Source organism: Mustela nigripes, chromosome 6, assembly GCF_022355385.1.
Source record: "Mustela nigripes isolate SB6536 chromosome 6, MUSNIG.SB6536, whole genome shotgun sequence".
Taxonomy (NCBI): Eukaryota; Metazoa; Chordata; class Mammalia; order Carnivora; family Mustelidae; genus Mustela; species Mustela nigripes.
This window is the reverse complement of record NC_081562.1, coordinates 132,503,518-132,524,720: the sequence shown is the minus strand read 5'-3', so window position 1 is coordinate 132,524,720 and position 21,203 is coordinate 132,503,518. Positions and strand designations below refer to the sequence as shown.

General features: G+C 39.7%; 1 protein-coding gene across 1 annotated transcript in view; it reads right to left on the bottom strand.

Moving 5' to 3' along the window:
• Positions 1 to 21,203, bottom strand: part of CUBN (cubilin) — a 258,604-nt gene that overhangs the window by 98,921 nt on the left and 138,480 nt on the right. Inside the window, exons 32-37 of the mRNA XM_059404241.1 lie at positions 16,148 to 16,307; positions 14,305 to 14,418; positions 12,568 to 12,678; positions 11,082 to 11,210; positions 9,927 to 10,059; positions 515 to 720 (exon numbers count right to left, since the gene is read on the bottom strand). Coding sequence (XP_059260224.1) covers positions 515 to 720; positions 9,927 to 10,059; positions 11,082 to 11,210; positions 12,568 to 12,678; positions 14,305 to 14,418; positions 16,148 to 16,307 — 853 coding nt within the window. The remainder of the gene's footprint in view (positions 1 to 514; positions 721 to 9,926; positions 10,060 to 11,081; positions 11,211 to 12,567; positions 12,679 to 14,304; positions 14,419 to 16,147; positions 16,308 to 21,203) is intronic.

Below are 21,203 nucleotides of genomic sequence, written 5' to 3'. Positions count from 1 at the left end.
TTGGAACCACGGGAGGAATAGCTAATTGTGGAAAAGTCAAATTAGAAAATAGAAATATTTAACATTTTATTCTATTAGAATAAATTCCTGTTGTTATATCTGAGCACTGACTTCGATCCTAAAATAATACTAAATCCTTTGAATTTGAAGAATATAGTATTGATGAGAACAAAGGAAATACAGTTGATATCAATATATTAAACCTGAGCTACAATGCACTAGAAGGTTCTAAAAAGTATCATACAAGAAGCTTAACATAATATTAAGTAGAAACTAGAGCTTAAAAAGAATACTAGAGCCATTGAGAATGCTTTCCCTTGCTCCCAGTGGGCCAATCATATATAATTGAGTTTTTATAATACATTTCAAAATCAAGTAATTCTTCAAATACAATAAATCTAGGAGAATAGAGTACCGGATTATTCTTAACCTTGTGGGTTACTAAGAAATTTGTTATCCTTCCCAATTCACAAGATGTTTTCTGGAAGACAGCAATAAAAAAGAAGCAACTTACTTTTAGTAAATGTGGCTTGGAAGCCTGTACCACTGCCTGAGCCATCGGAGACAAATCTGATCCATAGGATATGCCCAACAATGGTTGAATAATTGAGGGGGAGGACATTTCCACAATATCGCCCCACCAAGTGACCGGTGGCATTTCCTTCACGGACCTCCACAAAATCTCTACTACAGTCCTGAGAATCCTCCAACTGGAAAGTTCTAATTTGGAGGAAAAAAAAAATAAAGAAGCGTTTAGGAAGATTAAATTGACAGAATAAGCTTTGGGATTATCCTGAAGCATCTGATGGGTTAAACTGTTCCTTATAAAACTTTCTTTAACTTTCACTACAATATCTTTGACCCAAATCAAAAATTTTTTTTCAGCCAAATTAATTGACATGTCTTGTATTCAAGAGCTACAAAGACAATTAACACATTGCCTTTGAGGGGTTTTCTTCCTAAGGGGAAAGATTGGGCATTCTTGAATACAGGAAAAAATACATCTTATAAGGAAGAATATCTTAAGTGTCCTCAGATTTAAAAGTGTTATAAGACTTTGAAGCAGAGGTATCACATCTCATTGTGAGGCTCAGTACTAGCTTGATGGAGAGATTTATTTATTTATTTATTTAGAGATGGAAATGTAAACATCAACTGGATTTAGCAGAAAATGCATGTCAATGAAAGCACACACACACACACACACACACACACACACAGGTGGGGCATATTTAGAAATTTGTGAGAGGTCTGGTATGGTTAGAACATTGAGCATCTTTAGGAAAACATTAGAAAACCTAGCTGAAGCACTATGATGGGCTAATTCTGCCAGACCTTAAGTGCCAATCAAAGGTATCTGTACTTAATTTCTGAAAAGGCAGAATAAATATGGGATTTGTAATTATACAGGTTAGTGTCCAAAAATGTGGCCTATTCAACTTGCATTATATTTTGTAGTTATGATGACTACAAAATGGAATGAAAGAGGAAATAATATCTATTTCATGATTGTCACTAATAACATAGAGTCTGAAACATGTAGGTGCTAAATGAATGCCTTCAGTACTTGACCTTAATGTTTTATAAACTTGGATATTTAAATATATATGCTCAATAAAACCCAATCCACATGCCAAGATAATTCAATGGGGGAAAAGAAAAGTCATTCTAACAGGTGGTATTTTAGTAACTGAGTATCAGTATGGAGGAAAAAAAAAACCTTCAACATCTGCCTCTCTCCATAAATAGAAAATAATTTAATATTCCTTACTGATGTAAACATAAGAGCTAGAAAAATAAAGCTCTTAGAAGAAAGCAGAATCTTTACAACCTTGGGGAAGGCAAATATTTCTTAGATTGAATGCAAAAGGCATTAACCATAAGATTAAAAAAATTAATAAATTTGACTTCATCAAAAATTAAAATTTCTCCTCATTAAAGACATGACTAAGAAAATGAATAGGCAAGTTTCAGACTGTGCAGTGGGAGAAGAGGAGATGATTACATGGCATATATCTAACAAGGGACTCGTATCTGGAATATAAAAGGAATTCTTATAAATAAACTATGAAAAAACAAATCACCAAGTTAATAATGACAAAAGGTTTGAAGAGACCCTTTAAAGAAGTTCAGTGAATAGCCAATGAGAATGTCCAAAGTACTCTCTGTCATTATGCATCAGAACAATGTATAGTAAATACCACTGTAAGTTATCATTCATGCCCATCAGAATGGCTAAAATAAAAAAGACTGACAAGATCAAATGTTGGCAAGCTTGCACAACAACTAGAAGTCTCATATATTTCTGGTGGCAATGTATACTCATGAGACCATTTTGAATAATTATTTGGTAGTTTCTTATGAAATTAAATACACATCCAATTAATGGCCCAGAAGTTATTTGAGGTAATTACCTGAGAAAAATAAAGAAAAGGACAGTAATGATGGTTGCACAGCATTGTAAATGTATATAATGCTACTGAATTGTGTACATAAAAAAAAGTAAAATGCTATTTTTATATGGTAAAAGATACATAACATAAAAAATAACATTTTACTTATTTTTTACCATATTAAAAAAAAAAAAACTTGAGTTTTGAGTGGTAAAATTAGATCACCACAGATCTGCTTGAGAAAATTATCCTGCAATAATATATAATGGCAATATATCATAACAGTATAATAACTGGGAAGAGCATAAAAATATATTCTTGTTTTTAGATATATTGAATCTAACATAATGGTGTATTACCAAAGTGGAGCTCTCTGTTCGAGCTAATATGTAGTTTGGATTTCAAAAGAGACTCTGGGGCTGAACTTGGAAATCACCTGTGTGTATATGGTAAGAGCTGAAAGCATGGCTAGACTAGTTTAGAAATGAATATGTGGGAGGTAATTAATAGAATGAGAGAACAGAGATGAGAGCAGAAGCTTAGGGGAACACCTACATTTTGAGTATATTAAGAGGAAGAGGAAACAGTAAACACAGGAGTAAGTGTGAAAAAGAGGATAAAAACAAGTTCAATGTCATGTCATAAAAGCCAAGAAAGAAAATGAAAGAGGGTGATACAGACTGATGATGACTGTCAAATGATACATGGGTTTGAGTCTCAAAATGGGCTATAGCATTTGGTAGTTTAAAAAAATTAGTCACTTTTGAATGAGCAGTTTCTGAGATTCCACTATAGAATACTTTTTCAAACATACTAAGGAATAAAACAGTTGATTTTTGTGATTTCCAGAAGATGTGAATTACAATAATAGCAACAACAAAACAATAACAAGGTTTCTGTAACACAAAGTAATTTGAATTTATGAATTTTCTACAATTATTCTGAAATTTTCTCATTCCCCTTTAACACGTATAAAAATGTACCAATGTTGGGACGCCTGAGTGGCTCAGTGGGTTAAAACCTCTGCCATTGGCTCAGGTCATGATCCCAGGTCCTGGGATCAAGCCCCGCATTGGGCTCTCTGCTCGGCCGGAGGCCTGCTTCCTCCTCTCTCTCTGCCTGCCTCTCTGCCTATTCGTGATTTCTGTCTGCCAAATAAACAAATAAAATCTTTAAAAAAAAAAAAAAGTACCAATGTTGCTGACCACAAATTAAGTCTCAAAAAATATTAAAAGTATCAAAAACCATGTTCTCTGACCACTATAGAATAAAACTAGAATAGAGTAACAAAGAGATTACAAAAGGCATCATAATATTGAAACAAAATGTCTTTCCATATAAACCATGTGTTAAATAAGAAATCAAAATGGAAATTAGAATATATTTAGGACTGAATGAGAATGAAAGCACTTTATAGAGTGGTATGCCTGGGTGGCTCAGTCAGTTAAGTGTCTGTCTTCAATGCAGATCATGATCCCAGGACCTGGGATGGAGTGCTGCATAGGGCAAGGGCTCCTTGCTCAGCAGGGAGACTGCTCCTCCCTCTTCCTGCCACTTCCCCTACTTGTGCTCTCTCATGTTCTCTCTCTCTCTTTATCATAAATAAATAAATAAATTCCTTAAAAATATATTTTTATGTAAAAGTGCAGTCAAAGCAATATTTAGAGGGAAATTAATAGCTTTAAATGCTTATGAAAGAAAAGAACAAATATTAAGAAAAATGAGCTAGGTGTCTAACCCCCAAAGTTAGAAAAACAAAGCAGGAAAAAACAGAAAGGAAGTGAAGAAACAACAAGACAATATCTGAAATTAATGAAATAGAAATGTAGAATGTACTAGAAAAGACAAAAAAATATCAAAATCTATTACTTTGACAAGATTAATAAAAAATAAACTGCTGATAAAACTGATCAATAGTAAAAGAAAGCTTAACTGAGCAATATAACTAATAAGAAAAGGACTTAATTTCAGATTCATTAACAAATTTTAAATTTTAATCATGTCCATTAAAAACTGTATGCTAACAAATTTGAACTCTTAGTTTTCTATAAAAATAGAATACAATGAGCTGAAGAAAAAAATGAAAAACCTAAAAATTTCCATTAAATCAAACAAAAATCAGTACATAAAGCTGTGCACAGATAACATAAAACCAAAATAATGAGCCCCGATGATTTCATAGGGGAACTCTACCAAAGCTTTAATAAACCAATGACCCAAGCTCAATCTAATGCAAAGAGTAACAAAGAATAAAAGAGGGTGAGTCTGAGTCTCCAGCCTCTTGCGGTTAGTATAATCTTGAGAGCAAAGCCAGTAAAGGGAAGTCAAAGAAAGAAAAGCGCTGATCAACCTAACTTAACAATATAGATGAGAAATCCCAAGTAAAATTTAAGCAAAATGGATCCATCAATTTGTAAAATATATAAGTCTAATCAAAGCTTTAAGGATAGAAGCTTTAAGGATATAAGATCAAAAAGAAAATTCAAAACACACACGCACATGCACACGTATCTAACAAAGATAGATGCAAAATATACTGAGAGAATCAATGACAACTGCAGAAAAGGCATTTGATAAGACTCAATATCCCCTCATCATAGATATTCTTAGAAAATTAGTAATAGAAGGAAATTTTCTTAATGGGATGAGAAATGCCTACCAAACACCAACAGCAGACGGAGGTAAAAATTTTAAAGCATTTCCTTTGAATCAGAAACAATACAGAAAGCTGCTCTCATCACTTGGTTCCACATTACACTGAAGCATTTTCCAGGGAAACAAGATAAGAAAAAGAGGAAAGTTTGTAAAGACTGGAAAAGAAGACCTGTAAATTAATATTCAGGAAGTTTCATTCATTGATAAATATTTATTGCGCACTTTAATGTGTCAGGTCCTCTTCTAGGCACTCAAGATACAGAAGTAGAAAAGGGGGGAAAAATCTTTGTCATTCTAGAGAATACAATGGCTGCTGGATAAGATATACAAAAATCAATAAGGTTTCCTTTTACCTGCAAATAAAAATTTAGAAACTGCAACTTAGTCAACATTTACTCAACAATTTTTACTCTCTTTCATATTGCCCTATACTATCATGGGGGTTAGGGGTAGGACAATGAAGAACATAGAGAATGCTCCTCCCTTTGGGGACCTTCTATTCAAGAAGTAAAGATAGATAATAAATAAGCAGTTATGTAATGAGGTAGTGATCAGAGGAAAAAACGATTTAAGGAATGTGTTATTTTTGGTAAAGTGACTCGGTTATATCTATAAGTTTAAAATGGATGCCATTTTCAATAGCAGCAATCAAAAAAAGGTGTCTGGCTATAAGACCTATATTTTTAAAATGTGAAAGTTTAACAAATGGCATAAAAGAAGACAAAAGGGAATGCAGAGATATTCCAAATTCAAGAATATGAAGAGCAAATAAAGACCCTTCTAAAAATGAATGTGTAGTTTGTCTCCCCTTCTGATTTACCCCATCACTTCTGAGGGTTTGGGAGGGGAGGGCGGTGGGGGTTGGGTGAGGTCTCTAGCCAGACAGTGAGTCTGTGGCTCTCATGATTCCATCAAGCTGAGTTACTACAATATAGATCATCTGTATTGATATTTTAGACACAGGTTTAGCAGCAAGCTCTGATCAGAAACTGAGTTGCAGAAGAAATCAGGAAAAAATCCACATCAAGCTAAGCAGACTGCCCATTTGTCCTTACCCCCATTATCTTCCCTAACAATTTACTCTTTATAAGACAAACTTTCTGTCAACAACCATTTCTTTTCTTTCTTTTTTTTTTTAATATATTTTATTTATTTATTTGTCAGAGAGAGAGAATACACAAGCAGGCAGAGTGGCAGGCAGAGGCAAAGAGAGAAGCAGACTCCCCACTGAACAAGGAGCCCGATGCGGGACTCAATCCCAGGACCCAAGGATCATGACCTGAGCTGAAGGCAGCGGCTTAACCCACTGAGCCACCCAGGCGTCCCTGAACAACCATTTCTGACAAGCAATTGTTCTGAATCCATCTTTAGGATGACTGCCACGTTTAGCACTTAAATTCAGGATGTTTCATTATCCATAACATTATCAATAAAGTGAAATATGCTAAAATTGTTTTGTTTTGGTTTGTTGCTGTTTCTCAGAAAGTAGGAAGAGAAGAAAGAGAGATCGTTTGCCTCTGCAAGTGATTTACAAGAAATCAAATCTAAACTTTCTTCTCAAAGTATAATACATGGTCCTGTGGAACTTGTTTAAATGAAGAATCAGGACCCACCAACCAACTAAATCGGAATGTAGGGTTTAGCGAGATCCCACATGATCAATATGTACATTTAAGTTTGGTCCAATGGTCCAGAATATTACCACGTGAAGGTCTTTTCTGTTTGGGTACCACACTGGTATAATCCAGTGACAAATCACAGAAAAGACATTTTATTAGAAATGAGGGTAGGGGGCGCCTGGGTGGCTCAGTGGGTTAAGCCGCTGCCTTCGGCTCAGGTCATGATCTCAGGGTCCTGGGATCGAGTCCCGCATCGGGTTCTCTGCTCGGCAGGGAGCCTGCTTCCTCCTCTCTCTCTCTGCCTGCCTCTCTGCCTACTTGTAATCTCTCTCTGTCAAATAAATAAATAAAACCTTAAAAAAAAAAAAAAAAAAGAAATGAGGGTAGGATGATACAAGCATCAAATTAGACTTTTTAAAAAGCTTATTGTTTTCTTGGAAGCCTTTGTTTTAGGCCAGTACATTTTATAAGCAAATCTACCCTCTTTCCAAATACTTTGGCTGAGATCTGTTAGTAAAAATACAATGTGGAACAAAAATAGTACAATCACTGTTTCTCATTATCTCATTTTGATTCTTGAACCAAGATCAATCACTTTTGAAATGTACTCTGCAAGCATAAAATATATTTTCTGTTAATCCCTTTAAATATCTATTTTATAAAACACTCCTTTTTAGATTCTATTTCTCTCCCCCTCCTTTTTGTTACAGATTCAACCATAATTTTTCCAGTTTTTCTCCTTATTCAATTTCACCACAGTGTCCAGTCCAAGCCCCGTGGTTTCGAACTCGACGCATTCCATATGCTTCTCGTACAACTCGGGGGAATGCTTCCAAGCACCCATCTGGATACAGTTTAGACCAGGGCAGAAATAACTCACAGACCTTGCCATAAAGCCCTTCTCATTATCCTCTACATAAAGAGCAACATCTTGCTTTCTACAAAATTTATTTTAAAAATAAAAGTCAAGCAAGTAACACAAAATATCAAAGTCAACTTCTTATGGACAAGAAAGGAAAAAGCTGAGTTGTTAAGATTTGTCTATATAATATGTAGGATTTAGGGTCCATTAAGCAGTAAAATGAATGAAACCAACTTTTTGTGGTTATCTCCTATCTTCTAGAAAGAGCTCAGCATCACCCATTTGGATTTAACCATGAACTGCCACTCTGTTTCTAAGATATTTTAGAAACAGCAGAGTGAGATGATTTACCATTCACTGACCATCTGGTATGCATCAACCTTGTGCTGTATGTTTTACATCTGATATCCTAAACTCTAATGTTGGCCCTTAAATGTATATGATCATCTCCTATAGATGGAATGAATCTCTTTAGGTTTCAAATAAACAGCTTCTTGGCACTAAGTTATCCATAACTCGTCAAGAAATGGGATGTCTGGCTTAAACATTCCCTGTACCTGTTCCCACTCCTGTTCAAATGCCAATTGAATATTACCCCCACCTTAAAAGACCACCAGAGACGTGAGTCAAGGTCACTGTCACCCACTGAACATCAGACTCACCAACAATGTGAATGTGGTAGAGACTAAAAGGAAAAAGACCAAGAAAGAAGCCTTGTTATTTGGCGATTATGAGGCCCAGTAAGCCATGAAGGACTTTGCACTTTATCATAAGAACAATAATCCAGGGGGCGTCTGGGTGGCTCAGTGGGTTAAAGCCTCTGCCTTCGGCTCAGGTCATGATCTCAGGGTCCTGGGATCGAGCCCCCCATCAGGCTCTCTGCTCAGCAGGGAGTCTGCTTTCCTTCCTCTCTCTCTGCCTGCCTCTCTGCCTACTTACAATCTCTGTCTGTCAAATAAATTAAAAAACAACAACAACAATCCTGTTTTAGTCATCTTTATATATAAAGCATCTGGCCTGGGAGTGTCATGTGTGGAAAATGCAAACACGCGTAGTCTGTCAGTCTGTCGGCACCAATGTGCTGACTGTGTGAGTAAAAATATTGGTTGGATAAAGGAAGACATTTATATCAGGTAAAACTTAAATGCACAGATTTCTTCCCATATAGAACTTTGAGTTTTTAGTAAAGACAAGGGCAAACAGAAACTTTTCCCATGTGGCAGCTTAACCTCTCCTTGCCTCTCAGGCACTCAGAGGGTGTCTTTGTGTTCACACAATGCCACTTGCACCCTGAAGAGGCACCGTCTGATTGATAGACTGAAAGAAATCAACTTCACATGTTTGAACGTGGTCCACGAATGGGGCTATTCTTTCATTTGTAAAATCCTTTCTTAGGTAAATAAATAAAAATAAAATCCTTTCTTGATGCACAGAATGGCATGTCTAGGAGAAGGAGCAAGACCTTTTTTGAATAAACGGGCCAGTGTCCTCAAAATATTCCTCTTCTCTCAGTGGTTATAAGTTATTTATTCTATTCCTTCAAAAGTGGAATTGGAATCCAAAATGAAGCCCAACAATATGTGATTTGCTATAATAAGTAACTTTTATCTTAAAATGGCAACTTAAATACCAAAATCATTTCACTCCATATTTGGTAAGTGTCTCCTACCAGCACAGCATGTCACAGGCAACCTCTCTGCTGATTGATCAGAAAGGCTCATATCATTTACCAAGTGCTTTTCACTACCTACTTTTCAAAAAACACATTATTGTTGTTAATATTTATTCTAGACCACTCTGAACGTGTCAGGTTTCTACTATTGCTTATATCCAGAGACCATATTCAAAAAGTCTTACAGTTCAATTAGGAACAGACCAGTGATTTTACAAACCAACCATTAAGCTCCAAAATCATTGTTATGCAATAGAGCAGACAGTAAGGTGGATTGGGGTTAGGGATATGGTATACGGCAGGGGGGGGGTGTGGGTGGGGGGGGGTGTTCATTATCATGGGGATTTTTGCTGGAAGAAAGAATGTTAGTATTTCTCTGGAAGACTCTAAATGTGTATAATTCAAAAAAAAAGACACAATTCCTGTTCTCTGAAAATAAGCATGCCACAAGTTAATGTACCAGTAGCATAGGCATATCTTTCTCATAATGATAGGCAGGGCTCTAGAACCATTCTCAAGAGAATTTTAATGCCATTTATAACCCAAACTATGACTAAACAGAGGAAATTTGGAAACAGATTTCCTAAAGTTCCCACCATGTTCTCTAACAGTTGCTTGGACACACATGCTGTTAGCTGTCCATTCTATTAGTAACCATGCTTCCTTCCTGCAGACTCATTCACACTGAAACAATACACCATTAAAAAAAAAAAAAAAGGATTTACATAAAAGACAGCTGGAGCCAGTTGCCAGGGGAACTGACAATGTTCCAGACACATTCCACATTAGAGGGATAAACTTCCGGGTAGCCAGGGCTGTTGAAGATGCCTTCAGCCATGTGGAAGGTTCCACCACAAGCTGGAAGAAAAGAGAGACAAAGTGAGTGCCAGAGCAAAGATCAAATGCAAGATACCGTAAGATGAAGGAGAAAGAACACAATTGGAGCTGTTAGCAGCATCAAGGGTATCCTATTTCCTTTTCCAATTAAGGAAAAAAAAAAAAAAAAGCCCTGTCATATATCATCAGGAAAAGATTCTGAAGATTGAAAACTGTAAGCCACAGGATCAGAAGGAACCTCTATAGTTTCTCTTCTAAAAGCCTTTTCTCGCCGTGAACTATAACTCCATGTAATAAAATGCATATTTTAATCCCACAACCATTCAGTATTTCTCCCCAGGATCATTTTCAGTGCTGGCCTCAAGCAGAAGGCAGTATTCCAGCTTTTCCCTCTCAAGTGAACGTTGAAATGCACACACAAATCTTCTAGATGTCCTGTGCTTTTAACTGCTAATAACTAGGAAGCCAGCAGTGGGCCAGGGGCACACCCCTGGCTGGCAGAGCCAGCACTGGGGGGTTCCTCTTTCCCCTCCTGCCTACATGCCACCATCACTATCCATCCTGCCATCCGTGACAACACCGAGACTTGCCTGAGCCCAGCTAAGGGAGGTGGGAGGCCAGGGAGGTAGGAGAGTATCAACTGTCCACTCATAAGAGATGTCAATGGACACTGTTGGTCAGGGGCTGCCTACACAGACACATCATCAAAGAGACCACCCTTCGTTCCATGATCATCTGAGCCAATGCTCCCTCCTTCCAGAGCTCAACTACTAGCAGCACGAGTCACCAACGGCCAAGGTGTGGACATACCCCAAGCCTCCGTCAGTGGATGAAGGGAAAAGGAAGATGAGGTACAGAGTTTACTACTGTTAGAATTCACAATGAGGAGGTGAATCTAAATTGGAAGACACTAAAGTTAGTCACGGAGTTGATTTCAGGAGACGAGCTCCCAATTCTGAAGGTGTAACAGTCCCAAACAACAAACCAAGGATGTCTACCATGTTTCCCTTAACCTGGTGGCGCCATCTGCTACCTGCTCTCACCTGATGAGGACGCAGCGAACGTAGCATGGAAACCTTCGGCGTTCAGTGTAGAGTCAGAGACAAACCTCAGTGTCAGAGCGCGGCTGAAGGAGGTGATGGGATGGGGCATGGACGTGCCACAGTAGCGGCCTAAATGAGAGCACGACAAGAATGGACATGACATGGCACAGGCTGTTATTTCTTATACCCACGAGAGAACAAAGCAAGAAGAAATCACTATTCCGAAAATTTAAATCAGGGTGGGTGTTTAAGACAATGCCTGAGAATTACACTATAAATACAAGCATAGGAGAGATGATTTATAAACATGATAAAGAGCATTTGAGGGAGATAAGAAAAATGTAGATACCAGGCTCCGAAGGCAACTATTGCTCAAGTCTCCAGCACAGTAGGTCCCGCACAAAGAAATGTACTACCGCTTAAAGCAGGGTATTATAGTGCCCCCCCAAAAGTGTGGATGCTGGAGCTAGAATACAGGGGTTCAACTCCTAGCTCAGCCATTTGCTGGCTGCAGGACCTGGAACAAGTCACCTAAGTTCTCTGTGCCTCAGTTTCCCCCACTGAGAAAAGAGACTATCAATAATAACGAAACCTCTACCATAAGGGTCTGAGGGTTAATGGGGTTACTATTTATAAAGTTCTTGGACTAGCACCCAGCACAGGTTAAGTGCCTAAGGAAGTGTTTGTTAAATAATAAACCCTCATCCTTGGTCAAGTGCTCACAGATAAGTATGTCAAGCCATACAACCAGAAGTGCATGGACCAGAAAGTATTCAAGTGCCCATTATTGTCTCAGGCACCGTTCTGGGCTTTGGGAATAAAGCAAAGAGTAAAACAAAAGTCCCTCCTCTGGTGGAGCTTGTGCAGGATAAGAAACTTGTATGAGGAAGTTCAAATATGAATCACTCATAAGGAAGTCTAAATAACCTGAGAGCGTTTTACTTAAAGGTATTTCAGAAACTAGATAGCGGCGATCTTTAATCTTACAGGCAGGCCCCACGATCAGAATTCCAGTGCATGGACTTGCTGCTTTATTTTTTGTTTTGTTTATTTATTGCTCCATCCATCCATTCATTCATTCACACATGAATTCATTCACTGAGTCCTCTATTGCTTCTACTGAGGACAAAACCAGAAGAAACACTCAATCTGAATATAAAAACTGGTCATATAGTAAAAGAAATTTCTCACAGAAGGTTACTGAATGCCAGAATGGAGGGCGTTTCACTGCTATCTGAAGCAGCTGCAACTTTTAAATTAAAAGACAAATACATAAACTATTCATGTCCTTGAAGATGGACAAGCTGTGTTTCTCGAACCCCACATTAAATCCTGCTTTCCTACCCTCTGATTATTTTTACTTGGCTTATACGGCCCTGGGTATCTACTGGACACGCTCTAACCTTGAACGACAGCCTACGCACATGTCAGTCTACAAATGAAACCCAGCCAGGGCCACAGATGCCAAGGAGCGAGCACCGCATACCTCGGAGGGGTGCGTCATCGTGATCGCCGTCCAAAATTTCTATAAAGTCTTGTGAACACGTGGTGCTGCTTTCAAGTTGAAAGTGGTCAAAGGAGAGCGTAATGTGGTTGACTGTAGGAAAAGGAGAGGAGACTAGTAAACAAAACCTCCAGGAAGAGAGATTTTACCTCAAATCATTCACAGTGCGGGTTCTCCGGCAGGGAAGCATCGTTGCCTTTGGTTCCTCTGAAGAGTCAAGTTTTTTGAAAATGCCTGTAGAGTCTGAAATGCTGATAGTGGTAAATAAAAGGGCCCTTGGGGATGTTGCTTCCACGGAGACCACGGGGAGTGTCTTGGTGGAATAGGTGGTCTTAACACCTTTCTAAAATCAGACATTGCTGGGTTCTTCTAGGAAGCGTTTTTTTCCTCAGTAGATTCATTTGCTGACTTGTAAATGAGGCCCTCCGAACGCCCAGGCATGCAGGGCCTGGATCTCTTCATTTCACGTGAAGGCCAAAGCCAGGGGCCCTAGAGGTTTGGAGTCATTTATAAAGAAAGCTTTGAATTCCTTGCAGAGTGGTAAGTGCCTGGGTGCGGTTTTTCTTTTGCTATTCTTCCAGGATCCCTAATCTTCCGAATAGGATCGTTCCCTATTAATGCCTTTGAACCAGTGAGATCTTTCATCTCAATGCTTTACAACTCATTAGAAATTATCCTTACATGCAAAGGTGGGGGACTTCTTTATTGAAGGCTTAGTTTCTGGCAACTTTCTTAGGCTAAGGATTACTTCACCAACCCCCAGATCATATGCATGTCAATAAAGACATTCTTTTGTTAACTCTTAACATCCCCAGAAGGACTGGTAGAGAATATTTCTGTCAAATTCTTCATTTTTTAGATGAGCTAATGGGGTCTCATTAGCTTAAGTGATTTGCTTATTGTCACAAAGGTCACTGTAATTAGAGAGCAAAGGAATGCCTTTCCTACATGATGTCTGAAATCATAAATATTTCCTGAACAACTCAAGGAAAGGCAGGCCTCCTCTGAAACAGGATTCATGAGACCCCAGGGTCACCCTCTGGGCAAGTCCTTTGGGGTCCCCTCATTTTCCCTGTCTTGAAAGTGTGGACAGTAACACTTTCTACCAGGTTATTACCGGGCCAAAAAATAAGATTCTATAACTTTTTAGAAGAAAATAATGTAAGCACTTATGAAATGTTTCTTCCAGGCCCGTACTAGAATTTTTTTTTTATGCCTGCATACACCAGAGACCAGGTTTTACAATGAACTTCTACTTTGACGGAAGTTCAGTATGTTCATGGCGATGCGTTCCCAAACTCTGAGTTATCAATTTTTCAGTCTGTGGTTCTTAGTATTCATTTGGCCATTTTACAACTGACTCGAGTGTCTACTACACTGAAGTCACAGAGGTCAAAAACAATTTATCCATTATTTCTGCTTACCCCCAATTTATCATGCCTGTCCATACAGCAAGGGCATAGGGGATGTTTCCTCCCCCACTTTGTTAGGACTTGAACCCCAACTTTGTTTTAATTAAGAATAGACAGTAAAAATTACTTTGCGATCCGATTAGGAAATGCTTGTTCTCACGCACATCAGGAATGGGAACTTCCGTAAAAAGAAGAGGAAAGCCACCAATTGTTACCATGGAGGAGATAAGAACATTAGTCAGAGACGGACTTTCCCACAGACACCATCCATCCCGGATCCCTTTTCTTTTTTATTTTTGTTACTTACACGGAGGCTGAGCTTGAATTATCCAGCTGCAGTTCTGATTGTTTGGATACTTGGCGGGGAACAATGGAGAGGATATGGTATCAGAGGAGCTGGTGAGGATGTAGCTTCCACAGGCTGAGAAATGCACAAACACACACGTCAGGTACTTTTGATTTCTACAGACTGTACAAAACAATGATTTGATGAGGAAACACACAAATGGTTTTCTCCCATTTCTGAAATGCACACCAAGGATGTACTCTGCACATAGACCACGTGAAAGTAGAAATGCACTGTACGTTTATAACAATATTCTTCAATTGCAGGAAGTGGGGAGTGGCAGAGAACAAGATTAAATGGCTATGAATTGCTTGAATCATTCCAACAAAACTCTATTATTGGTTCACTTACTTTGCCCACTCATAAATTACATGGATAGGGACAACCTCTTGATGAGCAACTTTTTTTTTTTTTTTTTTTTTTTTTAGGAAAATAAATAGTCAATTGAACAAGTCTGCATAAGGATGCCTATGTGTTATCTGAGAAGCACAAAGCTTTGCAGCAGTGCAGAAAGGAGGGTCTTTGGCCAGTTGAAGAGAATAAGGGGTGTCTCACGGATGACCCGGTAGGAGAGAGGAATTAGGGCTGGGGAAAACTAGTCCAGAGAGCCAGGGACCTGAGCTAAGCCACAGAAGAGTCAGGCCTGCGACTACACAGACTTGGCTGAGGGGTGGCGCTCTTGAGGGCTGTTAGAAGTGATGTTGGAAAAAAGACTGGGGCAGGTTCCAGGGCCCTAAGGTTACATCTAAAGGAACTGGGCCTTTTCCCTAGGCAGTGCGGAGGCAGGACAGATCAATGGAGCGCTCGAGGGCATAATCACAGGGGGGCTTTTGTGAGCTGACTTCGGAGGAAGATGGGGAAAGGGTGGGTGAGTTGGAGGAAGATTTATAATCATCCAGGGGGGGCCTACTGGGGACATTGTTTACTGTGAAGCAAACCATAAGTAATTAATTAAATGAAAAAAGGAAATGTGTTCCGAAACTATTCTTTGCTTCAGGGAGTGATTAATTTATGCATTCTGTCTTGCTCCAAAGTCTACAATGAATCTCTGGGACACCTCGATCCAGAAACCATCCCTAGGCAGGACTCTTTGCTATAGGATACAAGCAAGCCCCAAACAGACTAAGTGACAAAATGAACCAACTTATCTGAAATGCCAGGGGCCAGCTGAGTAAAACTCAAGAGGCACACTGAGGCAGACTAACAATCCCTCCCACTCTGGGTTCATCTCTGACAGTGGGATGAAGGGTCCGTCTTCAAGAACAGCCAGATGAAAGGCAATGGGTGAAAAGCTGGATGGGTGAAAAGGACGAGCTGAGAGGCAGTGATTTAAGATTGAAACCAATGGAAAACAACACTGGTTCCTCAGGTGGACGAGGGCAGGGTTCAGACTGAGGGCACCTCAACCTCAAGGGATAGAATCTGACTCTACACTACAAGCAAGTCTTGATCTTTATGATGGAGTATCTCCTCCGAGCATAAAATGTTGGATAAATGCGGCATAGTTTATCTGCTCCTGAATGAATCTGGACACTTGTTTTACAGCGGCTCTAGTATTATAAAAAATACTTTGAAGTATTATTCTGAAAGCTTGCTTGAGAGATACACAGACACAAAGGAAGTTAGCATCACCTGTTAGGCAAGAGTAAATATAAAGGATGAACAGTTGGAATAATTGCAAATAATAGTTCTTTTGTTCTGTCTAAATTGTAGCTTGTCAAGTAGAAATGGGACCACCCAGAAGGACACCCCAGACCAGATGGCCGGGACCGCAAGGAGACACACAGATACACAAGGCACTTGCCTTGCCTGAAGTGGGCTCGGAAGCCCCTGCTCTGTCTGGAAGGGCCAGACTGAAATCGCAGAAAGAGGCTGTTTCCTGAAGAGGTGATGGGGTTAGCCAGCTGCTGTCTTCCGCACACACGGGCAAGGCGGGTAGTCATGGCGCTTATACCATCATAGGCCTACAAAGACAGACAACAGGGAAAAGAGTGATTCAGAACTGCAGATTTATATCTCTGAGACCCATATTCCATGGGCTATCTGTACATGGGTGAGCTAGGGGGAAACAACACACACACTGGATCTTCATGCATTGTCTCCTCACGGACCAGGAGAGTACGTGAGTCATGGGTCAGGTCCAGGGAACCTATATGGATTCCAGTGGAAGTTCCTGAGCTGGAGTCACCACTGCATCCCTGCATATTTTCATTTATTTGTTTATTTACTTGAGATTTTATTTATTTATGTTTTGAGAGAGAGAGAGCGTATGTGCCTGTGAATGAGCGGGGGCGGGGTGGGTAGAGGGAGAGAATCTTCAAGCAGGCTCCCCACGGAGCACAGAGCCCCGCTTAGGGGCTCCATCTCAGGACTCTGAGATCACCAAAGTTGGGTGCTTAACTGACTGAGCCACCCAGGGGCCCCCATCCCTTGCTATTTTTATAAATGCCCTCACTTTCCCAGCCCTCCTTCATCCCCTGGCCCCACTGACTCCCATCGAGGGCTGTGCCCACCACATGGAATATTTGATGCAAGAATGAATATAGGAACACACAGATGAGAAATACGGGGGAGGAACCATTTGTTTTCAGTAACCCAACATTTGCTGGAACGTTTTGCTTTCCAGAGAGTGGTGGTCAAGAGGGAAGAGGAATGACAGAATTCTTTCAAGTGATACAGTGATGCAAGCCTAACTTAGAAAATTATCTAAATAATGATTTAAAAAAGTATTCAGCTCTATGTCTGCCCGGTGCTACGTTGGGACTTAGCTGACCCTTCACAGGTGTTCATGGAACAGAGTTGACATTACAGGTACCCAAATCCCTGTACTGGTTTGTGAAATTGAAGCTTGCTGATGTCCTCAGAGCTTGGTTTGTGTGCTGGGACGTTTCTGACACTCTTATGCGTAAATACGGGGAGTGAATTCCTTTTCTTTGGATGATAACAATAATGTCAACCATTCATTCGTTAATGGCTATTTGCCAGAAACTGGTTCAGCCCTTCATAGACACGATCCTATTTTCTCCTCCCCAAATCCCTTCCATTTTTAAGATGAAGACAACTGCTACATAAAGAGCAAATTGTGTGGCCGACCTCCACAGTTCTTAAGAGGGAGCAGGTCATGTTGAACCAGACAGCTAGATCCTAAAGTCCAGAATTGAAACTTTCATATTGTCTACTGCAAGGTATCAGTTAAGCGGGTAGATGGATCAGCTGGTAACCACCAGAGTGGAATTAAAATATGAAGTTAGGACGTGGTTGTTTCACTTGAGATAAATTGTCATCTATATTTCATAAGAAAGTCTTGGGAATAAACAGAAATTTCATTCAGGGATTTGATACGAGGATGTTTCACATAAATTACTTTAAAATATCTAGTGATGATTATAATCAGTGTTCTCTTTAGCACATATGTATGATTGAAAGGCAATGCTCAGGGTAGTTCATGTAAGCACATGAACTGAACATCAGTAAGATGTTTCACTGTCTACTGAGGGTTTAAAACTGTAACAATAATGAATTCTAAATAAATATGGTTTTGAAACATTACTTTTCTCCTTTTTCTTCATCTCTGTTTTATTGAACGTTCACAGTTTAAACCAATAAATAAAACTTTAAAACTGATTTTTATTCAAATTTAAAAATTGATTCAAAACTCAGGGACACGTGGGTAGCTCAGTTGGTTAAGTGTCTGACTCTTGATCTCAGCTCAGGTCTTGACCTCAGGACAACCTGAATAAATCGATTTGTGTCTCTCGTGGTGATTTGTTTGTTGAGTACAGCATGTCTTATACTTGAGTGGAACACTGGGGTTCTCTGAGGTTTATAGACTCCGCCACCAAAAAAGCACCACTAACAGAAACGACACACACCCTGAGGATTTTTACACATCCATATGCTCACAAAAGCAAGGCTCTTCTAGCCTTCTTTACTCCCCAAATTCAGAGGCCTAGTGAGCAAGTACTTATTGTTCCTTCCTTTTCTAAATGGCAATCCATCTACGGCCATACAACCCTGAACGCGCCCAATCTCCTCTGATCTTGGAAGCTAAGCAGGGTCAGGCCTGGTTAGTACTTGGATGGGAGATCATAAATGGCTGAAATCCTCTTAAAGCCAAACGGTCAGAGAGAAATGTAAGGCTAAAAGGTTCAGAGGGTCATATGAATGAGACACTTCCTTCGGGATTCTTCAAACAGGTCCATCTTCCAGGGGGTCTCCATGTTTCCCCCCCCCCCCCCCCCCCCCCACCAACCCCAGCTCTGGAATCAAAGGGCTTTGGCTGTACTCCATTTGCCTGGGGCATTACTTTTCAGGAAACAAATGTGAGGCAGAAGGTTTCCAAATGTCCCTCAGTCAAAATTATATACCAGCGATACCCTACATTTGATTAGCATCAATATATGCATCATCACAAATATCCTAACCTCATTCTCAACACCATATGATTTTTTTTTTTTTAATGAAGAAAGTAAGACTTAACAAGTGTGCTAGCTATTAAAGTGTTGTCTCATCCAATATAAATTAGTCACTCATCCAAGATCATACAGATAGTGAGGAATAGAGTCGGGAACTTGTTTCTTCTCTACCCAAATTCTATGTTATATTGTGTCACTTCTCTTTAAAATGCTTGTGCTAGTTATTCAGTTAGAGATACCAAATTGCCACTTAATGAATGTACAGGACCTCAGATTTTCAAAGAAAGAATTGAGTTTTTAGACAGTTTAGAATAGCAATTCTTTTATTTGAGACTGTTCCTAACACTTGTGATACCAAATAAATTTAAGTTTTAATTAACAAAATTATAAGAAAAAAAACTACAAGGGAGAAAATATGAGAAACCTTGCTCCCATTTATTTAAAATTCTGAAGTCATGAAAATTATCAATATGCAATTATTTCCATTTAGTTCCCAAGGCAGAACTAGAAAATTACATTACTACTGGCTACATATATAACACAGTCGCATAATTTATGGATATGTAATTCTTACTGAAGTCTACTGCTAAAAGATTTCTAGGCCTAAAAATTGGGTTTCTAATCTGTTGCTCCAATGGTAAAAGTCAGAGAAATATATAAAAACAAAACCCTCCAAAACTGTACATTTCTATTAACTCTTTTCTACATGACAATAGTAAAATTTTGAAGCTGAATCCACAAAAGAAAAAGTGATCGCCACCCCCAAAAGTTATAATCGCAGAGGCTCTAAAAACAAAGGCATATCTGGTTAAGTGGTAATTCCTATGAGAAGTTAATCAGTGTCTTTGCAAAGTATCCAGAGTTTTGTCAAAATTCCAGATACCAACACACACATTCAAAACACCTAAACTTGGGGCACCCAAGTGGCACAGTCAGTTAAGTGACTAACTGTTGATTTTGGCTCAGTCTTGATCTCGGGGTCATTGTAAGAAATGTGTTGGGCTCTGTGCTCAGTGGGGAGTCTGCTTGAATACTCTCTCCCTCTGCTGTGGCCCCCTTCCTCTCTTGAAAATAATGAATAAATAAATCTTAAAAAAAAAAAAAAAAACCAACCCTAAACATATTTATCACATGAAAATAGGAGGCTTGTTAAAAGAGTAGAACCTGGGGCGCCTGGGTGGCTCAGTGGGTTAAGCCGCTGCCTTCGGCTCAGGTCATGATCTCAGGGTCCTGGGATCGAGTCCCACATCGGGCTCTCTGCTCAGCAGGGATCCTGCTTCCTCCTCTCTCTCTCTCTCTGCCTGCCTCTCTGCCTACTTGTGATCTCTCTCTGTCAAATAAATAAAATCTTAAAAAAAAAAAAAAAAGAGTAGAACCTGGCCCATAACAGAAAATAAATGTTTAATGTATGGATGAGTAAAGGAATTGCATATAGAACAGTATATGAGCCTCTAAGAACAGAGGACTAAGAATGAGGGAAAGCCCAGAGTTAAGAAATCACTCTCGGCTCTCTCATGGGTCGGAATGTATACATGCATAGCAGGCATGACAGTGGATAAAAGAGGCTATTCACAGTGGGAAAGAGGTCAATTGGGGTTGCTTTCTGGGCAGGCTTTTTACATTCTGGGCCCAAATGGCAGTGGAGGAGGGTCTAATCATAGGGCATGGGCCACACCACATGCCCCCGGTGCCCTTCTCGCCAGCTGGGCCAGCTTTTTGCCAGCACAGCGAGGGAACCCAGAAGATGGAAGGTGGACAGAGGACATCAGATCTGTCCCCAAAGCCCAGAGTATACAGGACCCATGACATGATGCTGCTATAGGGAAATCTCCATACTCTAAGCTCCACCCAGAAGATAGAACCAAGCCGAAGATTTATGAATTTTAATAGTTGACACTTTACTATCTTAAGGAGATTTGGGGACTATCAACCCTTTTTCAAAGGTAACGTATACCAACTCCAGCTTAGGTGACACTGGGGTGGGGAGCCATTCAGGTGTGAGACTAGCATTCTTTTAAGGTGCCATGTAGAGAGGTCCGGGGTCAGAGTCCGAAGCACTGGCAGTCTGAGAAAATAAAGGGAACTTTTGCCTTCCCGGATACACTGATGATAGAAATACGTGTGACCGACACGACTAGATAACTCATATTGTCCATCAGAATTAAGTGAGTACAAAGATACAAAGTACTGACAATGCTTCCTGGCTCCTAGGAAGTACTCGAGAGATATCAGTCTCTCTTATGAAAGTGAGGCAAGGAGAAAGCTAGATTGTTGTTTAAGAAATGAATAAAACGGGGCGCCTGGGTGGCTCAGTGGGTTAAAGCCTCTGCCTTCGGCTCAGGTCATGATCTCAAGGTCCTGGGATCGAGCCCCTCATCTGGCTCTCTGCTCAGCGGGGAGCCTGCTTTCTCCTGCCTCTCTGCCTACTTGTGATCTCTGTCTGTC